General features: G+C 43.9%; 1 protein-coding gene across 3 annotated transcripts in view; it reads right to left on the bottom strand.

Annotated features, from left to right (window-relative positions):
- Positions 1-633: 633 nt before the first annotated feature.
- The window catches only part of LOC119646332 (pupal cuticle protein 27), a 39,506-nt gene continuing 19,134 nt past the window's right edge, over positions 634-21,005 (bottom strand). For 2 of the 3 annotated variants that reach the window (XM_038046758.1, XM_038046757.1), the window contains exons 3-5: positions 15,409-15,562; positions 1,404-1,778; positions 634-1,237 (exon numbers count right to left, since the gene is read on the bottom strand). In XM_038046758.1, coding sequence (XP_037902686.1) covers positions 979-1,237; positions 1,404-1,778; positions 15,409-15,562 — 788 coding nt within the window. In that variant the 3' untranslated portion in view covers positions 634-978. The remainder of the gene's footprint in view (positions 1,238-1,403; positions 1,779-15,408; positions 15,563-21,005) is intronic. The other variant, XM_038046759.1, reaches the window with a different exon arrangement.

Genomic DNA, 21,005 nt, shown 5'->3' on the forward strand with positions numbered 1-21,005 from the left:
GTTGCTCTTTTAAGCGTTTTTGAAGTAGTGAGTTTGATAGCGTGGTATAGCCCGCAGTAGGGTTGTCGCGCTGGCTTGATGCGTGACCGACTCACTACCACTTTTGCCATCCGTCGACGAATATTTGGCCTGTACGTCGACGAAGTTCTTCATTTGTTATTCTCTAAGCTTGGAGGTTTTGGTTAACACTGGCGGTCACTTTTGATTTCATCGCCTGAAATAATCTATACTTAATGCTGGAAATGTAATTGGCGGTAAAGTCTGGTTTACCACGGACACAATACTTCTTAGATACACAAATTTGCCAATCAGGCTGAGAACTTTTGTTTTGTTGCTATTTATCTCAGCCCGACTCCGATTGCCTCCTCCTTCTAACTCAAAGCTATTTGGCCAAGGTCCATGAAGCGGGTGTCATCAGCGTAACTGAGGTGTTGAAGGAAAGGTTTCGTGATATCCTTTCTTTTTCAATAAGGTTTTTAGTTTGAAATAATACATACTAGTTCTGATTACTCATTGATTTATTTTCAGGGAGTATTTTAATCAATACTCCCTTGATTAACCTAAAACTCTATAATACAGCGAATGACATTGTGCTTTTACTAAGAATCAAGAACAGGATCTCAAAAATTCCAGTTTACAATAGTCGCAATGACTGTCTTCATTTCACATCAGAAATTTATTCCTATATCGACAATATTGTTACAATAAATTCATTCGATTAAAGTAGTTTCACAAAATAAAATAGGCTTATCCTTAATTAATACAGTGAGTCAAACGTTTTTCTAAGCGGGGTTAAATTCATTTTTCAACGAGTCCTAAGATAAACTTCCCTGCCTGAGTGTAAGGACATAGTATCTTAATGGGTATAAGGATATGGTGGGGGTGGAATTTTGTGCTCGAGTTGAAAGCAAGCAGGAAAGTTTTCTTAGTTTCTAGGAAAAATGAGGATGGGGATGAAATTTTTGAAGGAAGCAGAGTTTAGAAGCGCCGCAGGGCTGATCCTCGTTCTTGGGCTGCAACGTAATCAAGCGCTCTCTGGATGGCTGGCGGTGTAGTAGGGATGTGGTCTGCCATGGGTACGAATCCTTCCTCGCCTACGGTGTAATGGACCTGGTACAATTTTCCATCGTCGCCGGTGTACTCGTAGTAACCTTTGCCGCTGGTCCCGGTGGCGCGGTTTTTGTCATCTCGGAGCTTAGCTTGTTCCTCGGCGTAGATACCGTTCTCGGTCAGGTACCTTTGATTAAAGACTAAGTGGTTAGTAAAATCCCGCTTAAATGGAAATGGTAGTTCATTCTGCATGCAAAGAATGAGTAACACATTTGGATGAATTTTTTTTTCAGTGATTTTATTGAAAACTGAAATTCGTACAAATTAATTACATGAGCCTTCATTTTACTTACAAATAATCATATTTGTGCTGTCTTTTCAGCTCCTCTTGACGGATGATTCTCCATTTACCTTCATCAAGATAACGGATACGTGGTCGTTCGGTGGTTGTGGGCGTTGGTCTGCGCGTTGTTGTCTGCGAATCAACAAGAATTTTTGATGGTTCAAGACCATATTCACCAGCAATTTCGTCATCGGCATTGATGGCAGTGGTGATGTAGTGAATAGGCAAGATGGCTAGGACAGATTGTTGCTTGGTGTTTGTTGCAATGGAACGCTTTTTACGTGCGGGAGTATGATCGGGGAAACCGTACTCAAGTAGTATTTCGGGTTTCGGAATGTCATATGAGTCAGGATTTATATCCAATGTACTTACTGCGTGTTCTTGGCTGAAAATAAGGATTATAAGAAAGAAATTGATGAGCAAGATTCAATTTTAAGGCTGGCTTCATATATAAAAACAAAAAATCCCTGAATCATTATCATCAACGGTGCAACAACCGGTATGCGGTCTAGGCCCGCCTTAGTAAAGAACTCCAGTCACCCTGGTTTTGCGCTAAGGTCTACCAATTCAATATCCCTAAAAGCTGTCTAGCGTCGTGACCTACGCCATTGCTCCATCTCAGCCAGGGTCTCCAGGACTTTACGGGTTGGATCATCCTCATCCATACGGATTAGGTGACCCGCCCAACGCAATCTGTTGAGCCGGAGCCATTTAAAACCAGACGGTAGTGGTATTGGTTAAAGATTTCGATGTTATATTGGCTACGGAATCGTCTATCTTCATGTAGGGGGCCAAAAATTCTTCGGAGAATGATTTCCTCGAATGCAAAGAACCCAGATTTCCGAGGAATACTTAAGGACTTTCAAGATTATTGTCTTGTACAGTAAGAGCTTTGACCCTGTGGTGCCAACAACCGAGCGCGAATTTCATCTGAATAAAACCTCTGAATAAAAACGGAATACCTCCGAAGCATTCCGCTACCTAGACATTGATGCGAATACCCAATTCAAATATAGCAAACGCAAAGTTTTGATGCACGCAAACCCGACAAATAAGGGAACTGTCTTCGGATCATTAATTTTATTTAAGTTCACTGTCAAATCGAGATAATGTGTCAGGGTGTAGTGGCCGCGGCTTCGCGACGGGAGCGGAATTTCATTCCCCGTCATTCGTGATTAATTTGTTCAAATAATGCATTCTATTGTGTGCAGTTACCCTAAATTTCGCCGCATATTACACATTATTGAATGCATACGGGCGAATTGATCATGACAGAGGGGAATGACCTGCAGCATCCACCAATCCTACTGCGCATGTTGCTGGCGATATGAACTCGAGGCAAGGTTTAGCGGAACCGGCTGATCGAGTGGCGACTGATGGGCAGGAGGGAACAGAGGAACAAAGAGAACGGAGTTTTCGACATGGTGCCACATCGAACGGAACGAGAATTTATCAAAAGTCATCAGTTCGTAGGATTTTCCGTAGTTCATTGTTTCGTGCGGTTTTCGCTGAATTGTGTGGATTTGATAGCCGGAAAACTTGTAAAGTTAGCCATCGAGCGTGATAAAAGTACAAAATGTTGTCTGGGTCGAGTGGAAAATTGGAATCTCAAAAAGGCCACTTACAGTGTTGAGTTCTTTCCTGCGTCAGTCTTCCTTGAAAATGTTTTGTTAGACAAGGAGTTCTGAGTGAGAAAAAGGGCGATTTACTGTTTGGTCGATTGTTGGGACTGCGGAAAAAAAAAGTTCTTCGGTGATCACCAGAGAGTTCACTGGTGTGGCATCGTTTCGAGGTGTTTGGTGTTCCGTGTGGCAAGGAGTCGCGAGGATACATACGGAAAAGAACAGGAAGATTTGAAGAACTTCTATAGCAGCATTAAGGAAGTAGTCGAATTGAGTTCTACCGTGATTGTTCAGTGTTTCGCTCAGGCGGCCTGGAGAAGCGGCGAGTCGGTGAGGGAAGTCTAAGTCCAGGTGAGAGCCCCATTCACGTGCCAGCCAAGCACTTTGATAGAGCTTCAGTATTTGCGGGCAGATCTTCGCGGTTAACTAGCCACCTAGACCACTCAGTACGATTCCCTTATCATCCAAATTTTGTTTTGTTCATTACAAGGGGCAGAAAGACCGGCCAAAATAACGATGGCTTGATACGCTGGATGGTGCATTAGATGCATCCAGATTAGGCTTTCGAGGGAACAAAATGACGAAACCGATTAAGGCAAGCCGACCTTGCTTCTTAATGGGACGAGGCTGAGTAAAGGGAAGAAGTGAAATGGATGGAAAAAAGTAAAAGCTAAAAAAATATTCCGCAGGAGCTTACAACCGAATTAGCAGAATAGGAATTACGATCAGCGAATTTCACTTTAACAGGGGGAGGAGTGGACGAAGAGCGGGAATTGCGGATTCCTTTTCGGCTGCGCTCCCACTCGACTTCTATTCGAAGCAATCTGCTCAGTTCCATTCCTGCCCCTCCTCAGTTTTAATTTTGTCTTCATAAAACTTTTATCACTGCATCATGGGCAAGAGAGCGAGTCCCAATAATCAGGAACGGGTATACCCTCAGGGACAAAGCCCCTATACTTACCTGCTAAGCGTAATCCCCGAAGTCACCGACGGTTCAGCGCTCTTTTGGGGTAACGCGGTAGAGCGCTACTCAATGAACACTACCCGACCAAGGTCCTAAAAGGGTTGGCTCCTGATACACGCCACAACTACCGCCTTGGCAAAGTGAGGCTCGCATCACCCTATCAATGTGGTAAAGAGTTGTTCACGATTCCGTAGACTCCCAGCGTTTCCCGGCGTATATCGACCATAAGCAGTTCACTCTTCACCGAGAAACATTTCTGAGCCCGCTACCTAGGATGCAGGTATAATATCAACTACTTGCTCGGGCACTTCCGGGGAAGCGACTCCGATAAGGATCGCTGGCGACAGTTACTGACTCAAGCAAGTTTAAGGGGGACGCCAATTTTCCTCCCTGCGTGGACGATGCGGTTACCCGAATAAGGCTGTGCCAATTTACTGTAATCTCTAAACTTATCTTGAAACGCAGAGTAAGTGGAAGTAGCCCTTAAACAAGGAGGAGCACCTGACTTTTCATCTAACTCAAGGGAACTATCTTTGGAATCTTACGGAACTCTCAGCAGCTGGCTGATGATGATGATGGGCAATTAAAAACAAAGAAAGGACGACTCGGACTTCCTATCAAACACACGCCTTTGCATAAAGGGCAGTCAATTTTTTCTATAGCTATACCCGAACTAGCAAGACTCCCATAAGGATAGTCAACCAATTTTTTTCTGTCAAAGCCAGATGAACATACTGCAAAGTTTCTCCTTCGTTGTGGGCGGTCTGAGTGACCATAAGCCGTTCAGAATAGGAATATTATCGGATGATGATGAATCCAGAAGAAATCTTCTGTGTGAATGCCGCGCTTACAGATGCATCAGATCAGATTCTTAGTGGTGATTTATGGTAGTTGCAGCGGGTAGACCATCCCTTAATGGGAATCCTCGGGTCTCAGTGATTAGTGGTTGAGTATCTTTTAATCTAAAAAATGCCTTCCCACTTTTGAGATAATTTCAGATCGAAAACAATTTTCCAGCAAACATTTGCAAGAAGTATCTATGTATCTCTGCAAATCAACCTAGAGAGGATTGTAAATTTAGAATGTCAGATTAAATAAATAAATTCAAGAAAATCTCCTTCATTATCTCTACGACCTAATCTGAGCACACAATAATTTGACTGAAGATGATGAAAAATGCAAATTATCTGCTTCTGGATTTTGGAGATATTACTCAATAAAACAAAACATATTTGAACGAGTTTTTAACACCTCTGAACATCAAGCCTCATAAATTTGATCTATGTAAATGAGCATAATATATTCATTACTGATTAGGAGTCAAATTATCATATATTTATAATGAAGACACTCTGATTATTGAGAAATTCTAAGTATGTGATCCGACTTCCTATTTTAGTGGTTATGCTAATTTAAATATAGATCCTTCGTTTGTTTTCTAAATTTCCTTAATTATGGAATATCAGATAAGAAATTGATGCGTGAATGAAATATCGGAGTTTTAAGGAAAGCCAGTGACAGACGTACCATATTTAATGTCTTTATGACCGTCAAAGAAACATAGAAAGAGAAGATATGACAGATCATTGCTTGGAAAGCTTTTTTCGGTGATATCTTAAAACTACAGAGGAATATCACTTCACGTCTTATAACATACCTGGAAAACTCCTAAAGGAGCACACCTAAGCACCAGAATGATTTTAGGAAAGGAGGATTGACAATTGATCAATAGTTATAATTTAAAGTAATATACGTCCTTGAGTAATTGTGACAGTTTAATTCTCCACAAGATATTTATGGACTCTAAGCCACCTTTGCCAATTTAACCGTTTAATTTTCAAGAAACGAAACAAAACCTGCGAGATACAAATGTCAATAACTGCCACAAACGAAGGGTTCTCTGTAGTACAGTACGTAGTGAAATCAAGGCTGATCCTGACTCCCTCGACGATTACCTACCTTGTCGTGATGAGGGAGCTCAGTAAGGAAGATCCTCCAGGAAACGGGAGGTGACACCTGAAGCCAAGCGGTAATCAAAACCCCAAGCCAAGGTGTAACTATCGTGCCGAGGGCTGAATGGTCACAGGGGTTAAGATGTGGCCGTAAACGGTGAAGGGGCAACCCTGAGCTCATCGATGGAGAACTTGAGTCTAGACTCAGATTCCCCACTTATTCAAGTGGGAACCATTGGAAACCAGTCCTTAACGGACGAGCCGAAGCAGACCCCTTCTGTCAGTAGTCCTGACCCCAGGCTCCAATCGGCGCCACCTGCTGAGGCTAAAGTCTTGCCCATGGGTAAGCACCTGTCCATGGACAGCAAAGTGCCTTCGGGCAAACCACCTTCGGGCAAACCGCCTCCGGGCAAACCACCTCCGGGCAAACCGCCTTCGGCAAACCGCTTTCGGGCAACGCACAACCAAAGAGCTGCGCCAAGGTTGAGGGGAAAGGAGCGTTCGGGGCACCTGCGGCTAAGGGGAAACCGAAGCGGCAGCGGTCCTCGGACGATCCTAACTCTTCGACACAAAAGGCAGCAAAGAGGGCTCGGCCGGCAACGGCTAGGCCTTCATTTGCAGTCAAGCCTATCGAAGCCGATGGATGGGTCCTCTATGACGATTCTAATCCATCCGGGGAACAGCTTAGGAGGAAACTCCTCCTAGCTGTAAGGACTGCGTCCGCGCAAGGCATTAAGCTTTGCTTTGAGTCGGTAGGTGTATACCGTAAAATGTTACGGCTGAACTTTCCCGACGAAGACACGAACGAGTGGCTCAGGCAGTACTGCTCCTTCCTTAACGATGTGTGGGAGGGTGCACGACTAACCTTGAAAAGTGTCTCTGAGCTTCCATCGACCAAAAAGTGCTTTCTCTACCTTCCAGAAGAAGAGCGAAATGGTGTTGGGGTTCTGGAACAACTTGGTGTACAGAACAACCTTAACACTTCTTTCCACCTGGTTGCTGCTAGGCAGCAAAACAGGAGAGAGAACCGATAGGCCGGGAACTTTTCTCACTATCGGCGTTCCCGAACCTGATGTTAAGCAGGGGGACCGTCACGTTACAAGTGTCGGCTCCTAAAACCATTGAAGGGGACATGTAGCCCCCGGCATCTACATCTGAAACCTAGATGAGGTGCCACATTTCCCAAGTAAATTTGCAGCGACTGCACTTATCAGTCATCGGATCAATAGCTGCAAGACATTTATATACCTCATACAAGAACCGTGGGTTGTCGGTGGGGCAGTCAGGGGCCTGAACTTCCAACATGCTGACCTATTGTATGCCAATGGAAGCGATCGACCCCATACCTGCATGGTAGTCTCCAAAGACTTCCAGGCTAACCTGGTTAACGACCTATGTGATAGCGACACCACATCGGCTAAGCTAACCAACAGGGAAACAAAGAGGTACTATGGTGCTCTGCATATTTCCCCTACGACGCAGAAGACGTTCCCAGTGGAACATTCATCAGAGCTATCCAATATGCCAAAAGTAGAGGCATGGGGGTAGTAGCAAGATGTGATGTCAACGCTCACCACATATGCTGGGGAAGTTCGAACATCAATGCAAGAGGGTCGAGACTACTGGAGTATCTAGTAGGAACCGATTTACAGATCCTAAATGTGGGTAATGAATCCACTTTCTTCAACGTGGTCAGGCGAGAGGTCATCGACATCACGATGGCATCTCCTGGCATCGCGTCTCTGATCGGAGAGTGGAGAGTATCAAACGATATCACACTCTCGGATCACAGACGCATTGATTTCGTTATGGGCATGGATCCACCTCCACCCACTCATTTCGGAATCCGAGGAAGACAGATTGGGTAATGTATCAAACAGAATTGAGCGCGCGAGTCACGATCCCTGGGAGGCGCATCAAATAAATTGCTGGAATTGAGAAGACAACCCAGATGATCACAACTAGTATGACAGAAGCTTTCGAACAAAGCTGTTCACTCAAGATGCCAAAGAAGGGTAAAACACCATGATGGAACTCGGATTTGGCAAAACAGAGGAGAACGACGAGGATGCTCCTTAATCGTGCTCTGAAGGGTGAACCAAGCACTAGCTGGAATCGCTATAAAGAGAAGGCTCTAAAGAAGAGCATAAGATCGGCCAAACGATCATCTTGGAGACGGTTTTGCGAAGAGACTAACTCTCTTCAGGCAACCTCAAAGCTGAAGCGGATTCTGGTCAAAGAACGTAGCCAGAAACTGGGGTATTTACGTTTACAGAATGGGAAGTACACAGAAAGCGATGAAGAAATGGCAAATCATTTGCTTGAAGTACACTTTCCAGGCAGCATCCAAAATCTAATCTCGGGGCCAACAGGCGCATACAATCCTCAGCCGAGAGACTGGAATCTGGCATGCAAAGTAGTACCACTGGAGCGAGTGAAATGGGCATTTAACTCGATCCATAGATACAAGTCTGCAGGTCCGGATGGCATCATCCCTGCGCTAGTAATAGAAGGAATGGATGCCCTGGGTCTACACATTCGGAATATATATCGTCCATGCTTAGCACACGCTTATATTCCAATTAAATGGGGGGATGTGAAGATGTTGTTCATTCCCAAACCAGGAAAACCCACCTACACAGACGCAAAAAGCTTTCGACCGATCAGCCTAACGTCCTTTCTGCTAAAAGGACTAGAAAGACTAGTAGATCGGTTCATAAGGGATACACATATTTCTAAATGGCCCCTTCACCATAGGCAACACGCCTACCAGAAAGGCAAATCCACGGAGACAGCACTCCATGAACATACGACAAAAATTGAAAAGGACATGGACATCGAAGGTGCCTTCAATTATGGCTCATTTGCGGCAATTTGTGATGCGGCAAGGCAGCATGGATTCGAACCGCTGCTAATCAGTTGGATCCTTCACATGCTAGAGTGGGGAAAAATCCACATATCGGTCGGCCAGAAGTCTATTAAAGCAGGATGTCTCAGGGGCTGCCCACAGGGAGGGGTTCTCTCCACTGTTACGGCTCTTGGTGATGGATACCCTGCTGTGGCTCCTGGAGGACAAAAAGGTCTTCGCGCAAGCATTTGCGGACGACCTAGCCGTAATAATTACCGGCAAGTTTGCGGACACAGTATGTGACCGCTTGAATGCAACTCTGCATGTAATCCACAGCTGATGCCTCCGCAATGGACTCACGGTGAACGCTAGGAAGACTGGACTAGTTATGTTCACTAGGAACGTCAAGTGGGGCAGCTATACGCTACCCACCTTAGCAGGGGCGGAAATCCAGCTGGCACAAACAGTCAAGTATTTAGGAGTACATTTCGACTCCAAGTTAACATGGAAGCATCATATCCAGGAACAATATCAGAAATCCTGCAGATTGCTCTGGTGCTGTAGGAATGCGATAGGTAAGACCTCGGGACTTTCACCTAAACGGATATATTGGATGTATACATCCATAGTAAAACCCATTTTGATGTATGCATGCATCGTCTGGTGGCCAAGACTGAACTTTGCTAACACCAGGAAGCTGCTAACGCAGATTCAGAGACTTGGTTGCCTAAGTATTACTGGAGCAATGAGTACTACGCCGACTGCGGCACTTGAAGCTATCCTAAATTTACCCCCCATTCACTTGGAGATGAAACGGAAAGCGGCCAACGACGCATATCGGCTCGATACCATTGGGGCGTGGAAAGGCGGCCAATCAAACGGACATGCGTCTATCTGGAAATTCCTTGAAAAACATCCGGTAGCCCTGATGCCGACCGATCATATGGTTTCCAGATTCCTCTTGGAAAAGACATAGACTATCGTAATCACCGAAAAAGAAGAACGGTCGACAAGTGGCCATGAGTCTTTTCAGATTACAAACCTTATAATCTTCACCGACGGGTCAGTCACGGAGGATGGATCGGGCGCAGGTGTGTTCTCGGAGAAGCCGATTATAGAACTGGCTCGACCCCTCGGAATAATGACGGCGGAGATATATGCCATTTCATTGGCAGCAAAAGGATGTCTGCGACAAAAATGGAGGGGTCGCACCATTCGAATCTGTTCCGACAGTCGAGCGGCATTATCAGCACTAAATGGCAACAACATATCAAGCCAGTTGGTGTGGAGTTGTCATCAGGTGCTGCTGAAACTTGGCCGACTGAACGAAACATTCCTAATGTGGGTGCCGGGGCACTCTAACATCGCCGGTAATGAGGAGGCTGATAGACTGGCTCGCCGAGGGTCTGGATCCACAATGGTGGCCCCAGAACCAGCTCTGGGAATCCGACCATCTACTGTCAAGTCTACTCTGAAGGGTGAAATTGCAAGGATTCACGCAGCCGAGTGGAGAAATTTGGACTCTTGCCGGCAAGCGAAAATCCTTGTGAAGGAGCCTAGGGCCACTAGAGCGGCATTTTTGTTGTCCCTTAAGAAGTGGGACATGAAAACCCTAGTAGGGCTTTTGACGGGACACTGCCCCTTAAACTACCATATGAAAAAGATTGGGGTAGTGGTTTCGGCTGTGTGCAGCCAATGTGAAGAGGAGGAGGAGACAGCCTTGCACTTTTTATGCAGCTGCCCGGCATCCTCAGATCTCAGACGAAGACACCTTGGCAAGGTTTTCTTCAATGAAGAATCTGCACACTCTCTGCCTCTTGAGAATGTTCTCAGATTTGCTAAAGCCTGCGATCACCGTAGGCGGGAAGCCATTGAATAGGCAACTTACGGGGATAGTACAATGGGCCTAATAATGGCCTGAGTGCTCGGAGCTGCGTATCCCCCCATTTAACTAAACTAAACTAAACACAAAAGCCGAAGGGGAAATCTAGACTATGAAAGTAAGGATTTTAAGGGAACCCGTGATAAGCGCCCTGGTGACACCGTTGAGACTATGGTCAACTAGTCCAGGTTTTTCAAAAACTCTGGGACTACTGAAGCAATGCGCGTCTTTCGATTGCTCATGGAAAAACTGTCTGAAAAGCATTGCCCTACACTGGGTCCCACAATCAAGAGAATCGCATTGATTGACTGTGAGTCTCACAAACTTATTTGGTGTACAAAGCGCAATCCAAAGAGCAAACTTCGAAATATAGTTCGAAGGAACCATTTTACGTCTCCATCGATGATCATCTGGGAACTAACTAACTTCTTACTGCTTATCTTTGTTCTAGTCGGATTGGTACTGTCACGTAGGAAGTTCAATCCAGCAGTTCACAATAAAGCTGATCTCGGGCAATACCAAATGAATGATTGTCACAAACAGTATGTTCTACGACACAATCTAGCCTCAGACCTCAATAAAACCAATTAGACCACTGTCGGTGACAGGGATCTTTGGAGTGCTCAGTGCTCTTAGTCAACGTTGAACTACGCTAAGAAGTGGCTTCACGTATCAGCACAGCCTTGATGACGCAGCGTTATACAACTGTCGTCATTTAGCGATGGCTCATCAACAAACGGCTCAAAAGCCGTGTCGCTCCCTCGAAGCCATGGAGCTAGGGCTTCGGGTATTATCAACTATCAAAGACAATGAACTCCGCCTCGCGATTATAGAGTGGAAAATGCTGCACTAGGTCTGTGGCATAATTTGATATGATCGCGTCCAAAATGGGAACATTCGCGATTGATATAGTATTATCATCAACAAATTGTCAGAGGGGCATCTCCGATAGTATGGTCGCCTAATCCATGCTGATGATAGCTTGCTAGTTAGGAACAGCCAAGTCGATGTAATTGATCCAAATGTAGAACAAAGCAGTGATAGTCTGACATGCTAGATGCTGATTTGTAAACCCGTCCGGAGACCGATAAAACTAGAAAACTCGATGCAGATGGACCAATTGTGCTATTAAACAGGACAAAGGCTAAAGACGAATTATTTTTTATCACTCTTTAAAGTAAAATTTTCAAATGTGAACAAGAAAAAATTTTAAAGCGGTTACGGCTGAAGACCATTATAAGGTAATCAGTGTAGGATTCCTTAGTAGTAAGTCAAATCATAAAACTATCAACGCCGCAACAATCGGCATCCCGTCTAAGCCTGCCTTAATAAGGAGCTGCGGACATCTCGGTTTTGCGCCGAGGTCTACAAATTCAATATCTCTAAAATTTGTTTGGCGTCCTGGTATACGCTATGGCTCCATGTCTCTTTTTCTACTGAACATATATGAATGATATTCCCCTGGCCAGTCTGAGTACCTGCACCGGCACTTTATATGCTTATAGGGTAGTCCTGGTTCGTTTGATTTCCAGCATACCTCGCCGGGTAAGCGATGTCCCTACCGCAGTGCGATGATTGGGCCTGGTATTTTACAGTGGTGGTTGACATACAACGATTAAATGCGAGCAACTACGTTAGCACTTCTGAATGATTCGAAAGAGTTACTTGATTCAAAATGCCAATAGTCATCGGTTTATTCAGTAGTTAATGGAAGGAAAATAACGCCTTCTTTCCGCAGGGGTTTAGTGGAAGTCCACCATAAATGTTGTGCAAAGAGAAAAAGGCAGATGGTGACAGGTTCCGGCATATAGGTTTCCTACTTCAAACATTCGCGGAGATGGATATTATACTAGCTAACGTTGAATGCATGCCCATTTTCCAAGGCTGAGGGTTAGGTGTGATCGTTGATCTGAATTACTTCAGTTCCCTTCTAACGAGATCGATGGTCTGGAGAGATGAGTGAAAGCTCACAATGAAAAATGCCCTGGTGATTTTTCTCGACATTAAAAATAGAGGCGACAGTCGAATGCAAAACATAAGTGGAGAAATTCGGACACCCACTGAAGCTTTCGAGGAAGAGGCATTCCTGGCAGCTTTAGAATAAGATCTCGACCCGAAGGGAACGGCCCAATAAAAAGCAAGCCAGCTGTCAATGGGTAACTAAAGCATGCACTCTATAAAGCCGTAGAGACGGTTCACCACAGGAGGAAACCAAACTACTACTGGTGGAACCAGGAAATATCGCCGTTGAGTTCATCGTGTCTACGAACAAGGGTACTTCTCAAAAGACTATAAGGAATTCAGAACAGCGAGAGCTGAAAAAAAAAATACCGCAGTCTCCTAAGTAGCCTTAAGAGTAATTTAACCGAAGTGGACACTGCTCCCAGGGCGGAAGCAGAAACAGTGTCTGAGGAGTTGCCTGTGCTCTGAACAAACCCGTGGTCGTCGGTAAAATTTCTAAAAAAAAATTCAATTGGGAATAAGCCCAAAAGGAGGACCCCGATGAATCAGAACAGTTTCTCTCCAATTGATCCGCCTTTGATTCCGTCAATTACTGTTGAATTAAGGGCAGGTACAATCAAGAGTTAGCTCTGAGAGAGGCTTCTGTGGCATGAGCTAAGTCAAAACTATACGTTTTGACAGGAGGTATTCCCATAAGCTTCGTATTGGCACCCCAGTTGTGGAACATAATGTATAACAGAGTGAGGATGGTGGTTGCGAAGCACTCGACGGACGTGGAACTTTATGTAAATGAAATCAAAAAAGCATAGTTGCAAATGGTTAAACTGGACCTGACAGACGAAAAGACGAAAGCGGCCCTTATTACTAATCGCAGGGAAAACAACACTGTCAAAGGCTTAGTTAGCAATCTCGAGATTGTTGCAAAATCGATCATTAGATCGGTGTAAGGTGATGACCGATGCCAAGTTCAGCTTCAAAGGTCACCTGGACCATGGCTAAAAAAAGGCAGAACAGATTAGTTAATTTCTAGCAAGGATGATTCTTAATATTGTAAGGGCGACGCAGGGGCGGTGAAATCCATCCTGCAATACGCGGCGCCTATCTAGGTCGGAGTGCAGGGCTACACGGTGAAACGACTCAAACAATTGTGCCCTTCATGCACAGAGATACACTCCATGGTGACTTCCAAGGTGAAACTTACCACGGATCAACGAGAAGACTATGTACGGATGGATTAATGGAGGACATCTATTTGAATCTTATAAACAACTTCCAGAGCGATTTTGGGATTCATCATTAGGTCCGTCACAAAACATTCCGAAGTAGTCAATGTTTTTGGAATTTCCAACTAGTTGCTTCAGAACTCTGGAAGCTCTTGGTTCTTCAAAGAAGAATGTCATGAACGAATGCGATGTGTGTCGTGAAAATCACCAAATGTGTCAGATTCAAGTCACCATCCTTCCAGCGGCGAAGGGATATTGTAGGGTACAGGAATTTGTGCTAGATTTGTCTTATGAAAGGACACAGCGTAAATAACTGTTCATCTACAAATTGATGTAGGCTGCGTTCTAAGAAACAAGATACAAGATACGTCGCTCCACAATGATGTGATGAAGGCCGGTCAAGTTGAAGCCGTTTGTTCCAGCCAGTAATACGTTTACACCCAAAAATATCGCCGAGTCAACCATTTTGTTGGTTTCCGCAAGGATTCATGCTAGGGACGCACCTGGAAAATTCATCAATTTCAGAGCACTGACTGATTCCGGGTACTAACAAAGCTTCATCACGGAACCAGCTGCTCAATTGCCCAATATCAAACGGCATAGGGCTGACGTGGGAAGTGGGATGATGATGTGATGTGTACCACTCGAAACTGTCACCTGGATTTTAGAATAAATCTCCTTGCACCATTAACTGCAAAACTGGATGTGTATTCCTTGGACCAACTAGCATGATGGGCTCAGATACAGCTATCATATCGATAGTTGGTACTGAAGAGAGTTCGGAGCAGTTATTAAAAAGATTCTAAGGGGTCGAGGAACAACCGTTAAAGGTCCTTTGAATTCAAGACGAGCAAGCCGGGCACTTGGTATGAGAATACAACCAAACAAGGACATCAGTATTTTGACTCAATTGGCACTCACGCCAGTCTGGGTAAATAGGACTGCTCCAACCAGAGGCTTCAGCGTTTTTTCAGACTTTTATGTTCATCCATAAGAAAAAGTCCTTTTGTACAAAGCTTATAGTGTGCATGTATAAAGCAAGTTAGGCTATTCACTTTTTCTGTCATATTGACATTCCACGTATCTATTCTCTCTTAGGATGGCACAAATTTCTGCGAAACTGACGGTTTTACTCCACTACAACTTTGGTAATTGTAGTAAGACTTCCACTAAACTTACCACGGTGATTCTCGCGGTTATGAGCTGTATTCAGTAGTACGCAATTCTAGGGTCCATTTAAGGGTTGGGTGAGGGGGGGGGGGGGTTACCAATCACTAATAATAGACTATTAATAACTTTATTTGGGCAGATATTGGCATGTGGTGAATTTTGAGTCCTGGATATGGTACAGCAGAAACGCAGCCTTTGTCAGTTTAGAAGCCTAACAGGGATTCCAGTTTAGAGCTCACCACAAAAGATGAATCAGAAAAGTTTACTATTTTTTCGAGTAAATCTGAAGAGTGATAAAAGATATCTTCAAGTCCGAAAGATTGAAACCAAATTTAGAACCTCAACCTGAAAACAATAAATTTTATTAAGTAAATTTTAAAATATAAAATTACCTATAGGCTCCGTGCTCGTCATGAATGTAGGGGATGTTCGTTCCGTTGTAGGGCCCATAGCCACCATCATATGGTATATGTATGTGGTGGTAGATACCAAGTTCACGGTTATCGTGTACATGAACGTATGGATAAGTCTTGTGAACATATTTGCCTATTGTTTGTTTATTTTACAATAAATTTATTGTAAAGAAACAAAAAGAAAAAATCCCGATTATTAAATGCGTTATCTAAGATAGATTTATATTTCATGTAAATATTAAAAATATGTTAATTTTTTTTAATTTTATATTTTTGAATATTTACATTGCAAATGGGAATATGCGTTATGAGATGGTTTAGGAAGGAAAGTTTATTGTGATGGTGCGTGGTGATATGTTTTTACATATGCGGAATCAAACTCATGTGTGATATCTTGCACTCACCAAAAGTCATTCAACACTAAGCTTAAATGTACTTCTTAGTTGTAGATAGTTTCAAAAAGCTGATTGAAAGCGATTTGCTTATGACTGGATACGAATATCTTAAGATACCTAAATCTATTTAGCACTTCCACTTCAGAAAAGGACTAAATCAAGAGGAAAAGGAACAAAAAGAAAAGGCATGCACAGTAAAAGATATTAGATAGTATTTCCCTCAAATACTTGGAAATTAATTTATTTAAAAAACGGACAATAAGCGAAAAGAAAAATCCAATTACATATTGCCCTCAGAAGGAGCAAAAAGGAAAGATCGTAGATTACACCTAAGACTAGAGTGCGAAAGGATTCCACGGGACCAAGCTGTAGTGCTCCGACATAGTCTCGGGATCAAGGAGTGGAAATTGGCTTTGAACTCCGCGAAGGGTACACCAAGAATGTCAGCGTTACGAGTGCTGTAGGACACGTTATGAAGCACAATATCAGCAGGGGGTAGAGAGTTTGAACAAGGTGCAAAGATTGAGGAAGGTTCTACTCCGTTCGAGATAAGGGAGACGAAAGGTACGGACGCGGCTGGGAGGGTTCATCTTAAAGACGAGCAAGCGGGTGAATTTGCGCTGTATATTCTCTAGGGCAAGATAATCACAATTACGGAAGGGGGACCACATCACGGAACAATACTCAAGGATACTTCTCAGGAGGAGTTAAAAAGCATTATTGAGAGTTGAACCGAGGTGAAAGCATGGTTGGTGATAACGAAGTAGCGGCTGTCAAAACGGAGTTTATTGCCGAAGATTACGCCCAGGTCGAGGATAGAGTTCAAATAGGACAGAGAGCAACCAAGAGAGTAGGAGAAAGGAGAAGTGGCATTTGCTGACATTATTCCACAATGCTGAATCCTACTTGATCTCCTTGACAGGTCCCACAACAGGCATGACAAAATCCGTATGGATGAGGATGACCCAGCCCGAAGGTCTATAAGGGAAAGCCTAGACCGGATACCGGTTGTTGTGCCGTTGATGATGATGCAGTTGGCGAATCCACCAAAGGAATAACTAGGGCGATCGGAGCCGAGTCTACACAGGGACTCATCTGAAGGGGCAATAGGTCACGAAACCTTACCAGGGGCCAGCCCCTGATTTCACATACTTCAGGAGAATTCTTGTTGTCTGTGTGTTCAGCTCGGTTATTGTGATTGGCCCCATATTGGGAGCTTCATGGGGGTTTTTGGTTACGTTCAAGCGAACAGAGACTTTCAACACGGGTGCCGTACTCCTTAGTTGGGTAGGTAGGTCTTGCATCCACTAATATAAATGCACAGCCATGCACTTGGTATAGACTGGTACCGTTGTAACCTGTCGCAGCGGGGCTCCGATTGGGGTCACAAAATCAATCCATGTCTCAAGAAGATCGTGGGATTAAGTCCCCGAGACAGGTACAAACGTAAAACCATTGTGACAGAACAGTCAACTCAACTGAAGTGGAGCAAGCAATAAAACGAATGAAATCGTGGAAAGCAACAGGACCTGACGACATCGTATCTCAACTCTGGAAAGCGAAGAGCTGAAACCCACCTCTGTAGCTCACTGAATTCCTCAATCGGATTACTCAGGAAGGTAGAACACCATCTGACTGGCAAGGGAGTACCACAGTTCCAATATGGAAAAAGAAAGGTCGTCTAGCAAATTATCGTCCGACCCGGTTACATTCAGATACGATGAAGATTTTCGAATGCATTTTTGACAATCGTATTCGCGAAATCATTGAAATAACCATAAATCAAGCCGGATTTGTCAAGAACTGTGGAACTGCTCATGGAGAAACACCGTGAGAAGCATCGCCCTCTTTACATTGCATTTCTGGATTTAGAGAAGGACGGATCACCTAATCCTTATAGTTGAGGATGATCCAGCCCGGAAAGTCTATTGAGGCAACATCGATGGTAGGAAAAGAAGACGAGGCAGACCCTGCCTGATATGGACCGATGGCGTAGGTCAGGACGGCAGACAGCTTTTAGGGATATTGAATTGGTGGATCTCGGCGCAAAACCGGGGTGTCTGGAGTTCCTTTCTAAGGCAGACGGTTGTTGCGCCGTTCATGATGATGATGAACACTGTCACATGGGATATCCAATGTCCAGCGAGATGTTTCCAAGCGTCTAATTGCAAAGTTGTCCAAAAATGCAACGCGGTCTCAGACTAAATCAGAATAAAACTGAGTTTTTAACGAGCGATCCCCATGAAACAGGCACAATCACTGTCAGCGACAGTGACCTCTCGGTTCAATGCTATCTGCCAATGGAGAACTGCGTTATGAAATTGCTTCACGCATTAACGAACTCTGGGTAAAGTGGCGTTTCACAACTGGTATTCTTTGTGATCGATGTATCAACGAACGTCTCAAATCTAAAATTTAGCTCAATGTCGTCCGTCCTGTCGCCCTCAATGGTTCTGAGTGTTGGCCGACTATAAAAGACAATGAATCACATCCGAAATGAAGATATCCGCGATCGATATAGGGTTGCACCGATCATGGAAGAACTGCGAGAGAGGCGTTTTCGATGGTATGGTCACGTAATTCGTGCTAACGGGAATTCACTTGCCAAGATTGGTCTGAACATCAAAGTCGATGGTAAACAACCAAAAGGCAGGCCGAAACAACGGTGGCTTGATACGCTGGATGGGGATTTAAAAGCCGGACGATTACATCCAGATCAGGCATTTGTTAGAGGCAAATGGCGAAACTGATCACACCAACCGACCGCGCTTGCTAACGGAATAAAGGATAAAGAAAAAGAAGAAGAAGAAGAGCCAATTTATTGACTGTGCACCAGTGGACCAAAGTATCCAGATTTGCCTGCAGGGAAGCACAATCCGTTGAGGACTAAACAGAGGAAAACAGCTTAAGGTCCTCGGCGTATAACAAGCAAAGACAAGTGAGGACAGAGGGGAGATCGTTAGTAAAAAATAAAAACAGAAAAGGTCCTGGAATGGATCCTGGTGGCACACTAGAGGAGGGGCAAAAAGGAATAGAAGTGTAACCATCCAAGGAAATGTTACAGGATCGAAAGGAGAGGTAAGAGGCAAGCCATGTAATAAGTGACGGAGGAATGTTGCGAGAGGCGAGGTTGGAAAATAGTATCTCGTGGTTAACGGAATCAAAGGCCTTAAACAAGTCTGTGTAAATGACGTGGATTTCCTGCCGAGAATTGAGGCATTTGGCCGCAAAGTTGGTGAAGTTCAGAAGATTGTTAACAGCGGATCGACGTTTTATGAAGCCGTGCTGCTCCTTAACTATAAGGTGGCCGAAGTCGGTGGTCAACCAGTGCTTGATGTATCTCTCGAGGATCTTGAATTAGGATGAGAGGGGCGAAATAGGGCGGTCATTTTCAGCAATAGTATGGTCACCGCTTTGGCGTATTGGAAAACTAAGGGCTTCTTTCCACAGGCTGGGGAAATGACACTCTTCGAGGCTCTTATTGAAAATAATGCTCAGAGTGCTTGAAATGAGCTTGGAGGTTTTCAACAGGGAGAGGTTGGGAAGACCATTGGGGCTGGGTTCGACGTTGGCATCAAGGTTGTCAATGAGGTACCCCACTAAAGAGGGAGTAAGAAGGGGAATGGCAGGAGGTTCGGAGGAAGCTGTACTCAGAAGGGTAGAGGGGAGAGAAAAGAGGGAGAGGAGTTATGCACCGAGGAGAAGTAACTGCAAAGTAAATCACAGAATAGCTGAGGAGAGGTAGTAGCGGAACGAGAGAATTTCATGGAAGTGGGAAGGAAGTGGGAGGTTTCAAGTTACTACACGCGACTTCAACAATGTTCAGATAATTCTTCCTAGGGTTAACTATCAGCGACTTAACTGAAGTTCGCAGAGCGCGTAAATGATGAAAGTTTGAACGGCTTCCGGTGGATAAAAAATTTTTTCCTTGCAGCTTGCTTGAGACGAAGTCTTTTATGGATTTCAGTGGTGAACCATAATGAGTAGGAGATCAGGGATTTGGGGGAGGACGGAATGTAACTAGGAAGGAGGTCAGAGAGAATGTAATAAAAGGAGGGGAGGGCTTGGCTGCAGGTTGATGACAAGATAATGGGAGCTCAGTTGGTTGACACTAGAACTAGCTTCAAAGCCTCAAAGTTGCCCTTACGCAAGTTGAGCTTAGAGGGCTTGCGCATTGTATAGGAATTGAGGTGTGGAAGTTGTACCTCCAACTGAAGAGAAGGATGAGGAGCAACATAGAGAAGAGTAAGAGGAAATTGAGAAAGAATCCGTTCTGGCATGTTGGAGAGGATTAGATCGATAGTGCGATTTAGATGATTTGAATGAGATACAATGTGGCCTAGTGAATGAATAGGCGCAAGGTATACTAGTGGAAAGCTTGAATTATTTGTAGTAAACGGAAGAAATGGAATCAATTTCAGCAATTGTTTCTTGAGTAATTTCGATACATTCTTCGAAAGAAGCGATAATGGTTTGCTGTAGGCTTGAATTGCATGCTCTATGAATAGATTTTAATGTCGCTTCGAAGTCTTAGATGTAAATGATAGGCGAATATAACATAATCGGATAAATTAGTCATAAAAATACAAGACTGAAATAAAACATAAGTTATAACGAATTCAGTAGGAGGAATCATTCAAATTTTAGCAAATTTATAACTTCTTGTGGTGTCAGATAGATCCCACTGAATTTATTATGTATTATCTTTTCGGCCTTGATATTGAAATCTTCTGTGGAGATAAAGCAATTCTTACACCTACTTTTTTATCGAAGCAATATATGTTTATAATATCAATTCGTTGTACGACAATAATTGCGTAGAACAGCAATATTTTGTTGGTAGTTCAGATGAAACTAGTCAAACTGCGAGCCAGCTGATGGAAGCTACTAATTATTCTAATATTTCCCAACTTATGGTTTCCCATGACCATCAAAACAGACTCCATCGTCTTTATGAATTGATAATAATGTCTTGTTGGAAACAGGTAAAACCATGTAACATTCCAAATATTTACATTACAGTTTGGGAGCATCATCCAATTAATTTACATTTAAATGCTATATTTATAGCTTCGCATTGTATATTTATGGGATGGGATGAATATATCTTCTGTCAACGTTGAAGGCACACTCAATTACTTATGGTGACCTCTAAAATTTTCGTACAGCATAAAGTCGCGT

The sequence above is a fragment of the Hermetia illucens genome, chromosome 1 (genome assembly GCF_905115235.1).
Source record: "Hermetia illucens chromosome 1, iHerIll2.2.curated.20191125, whole genome shotgun sequence".
Lineage (NCBI taxonomy): Eukaryota > Metazoa > Arthropoda > Insecta > Diptera > Stratiomyidae > Hermetia > Hermetia illucens.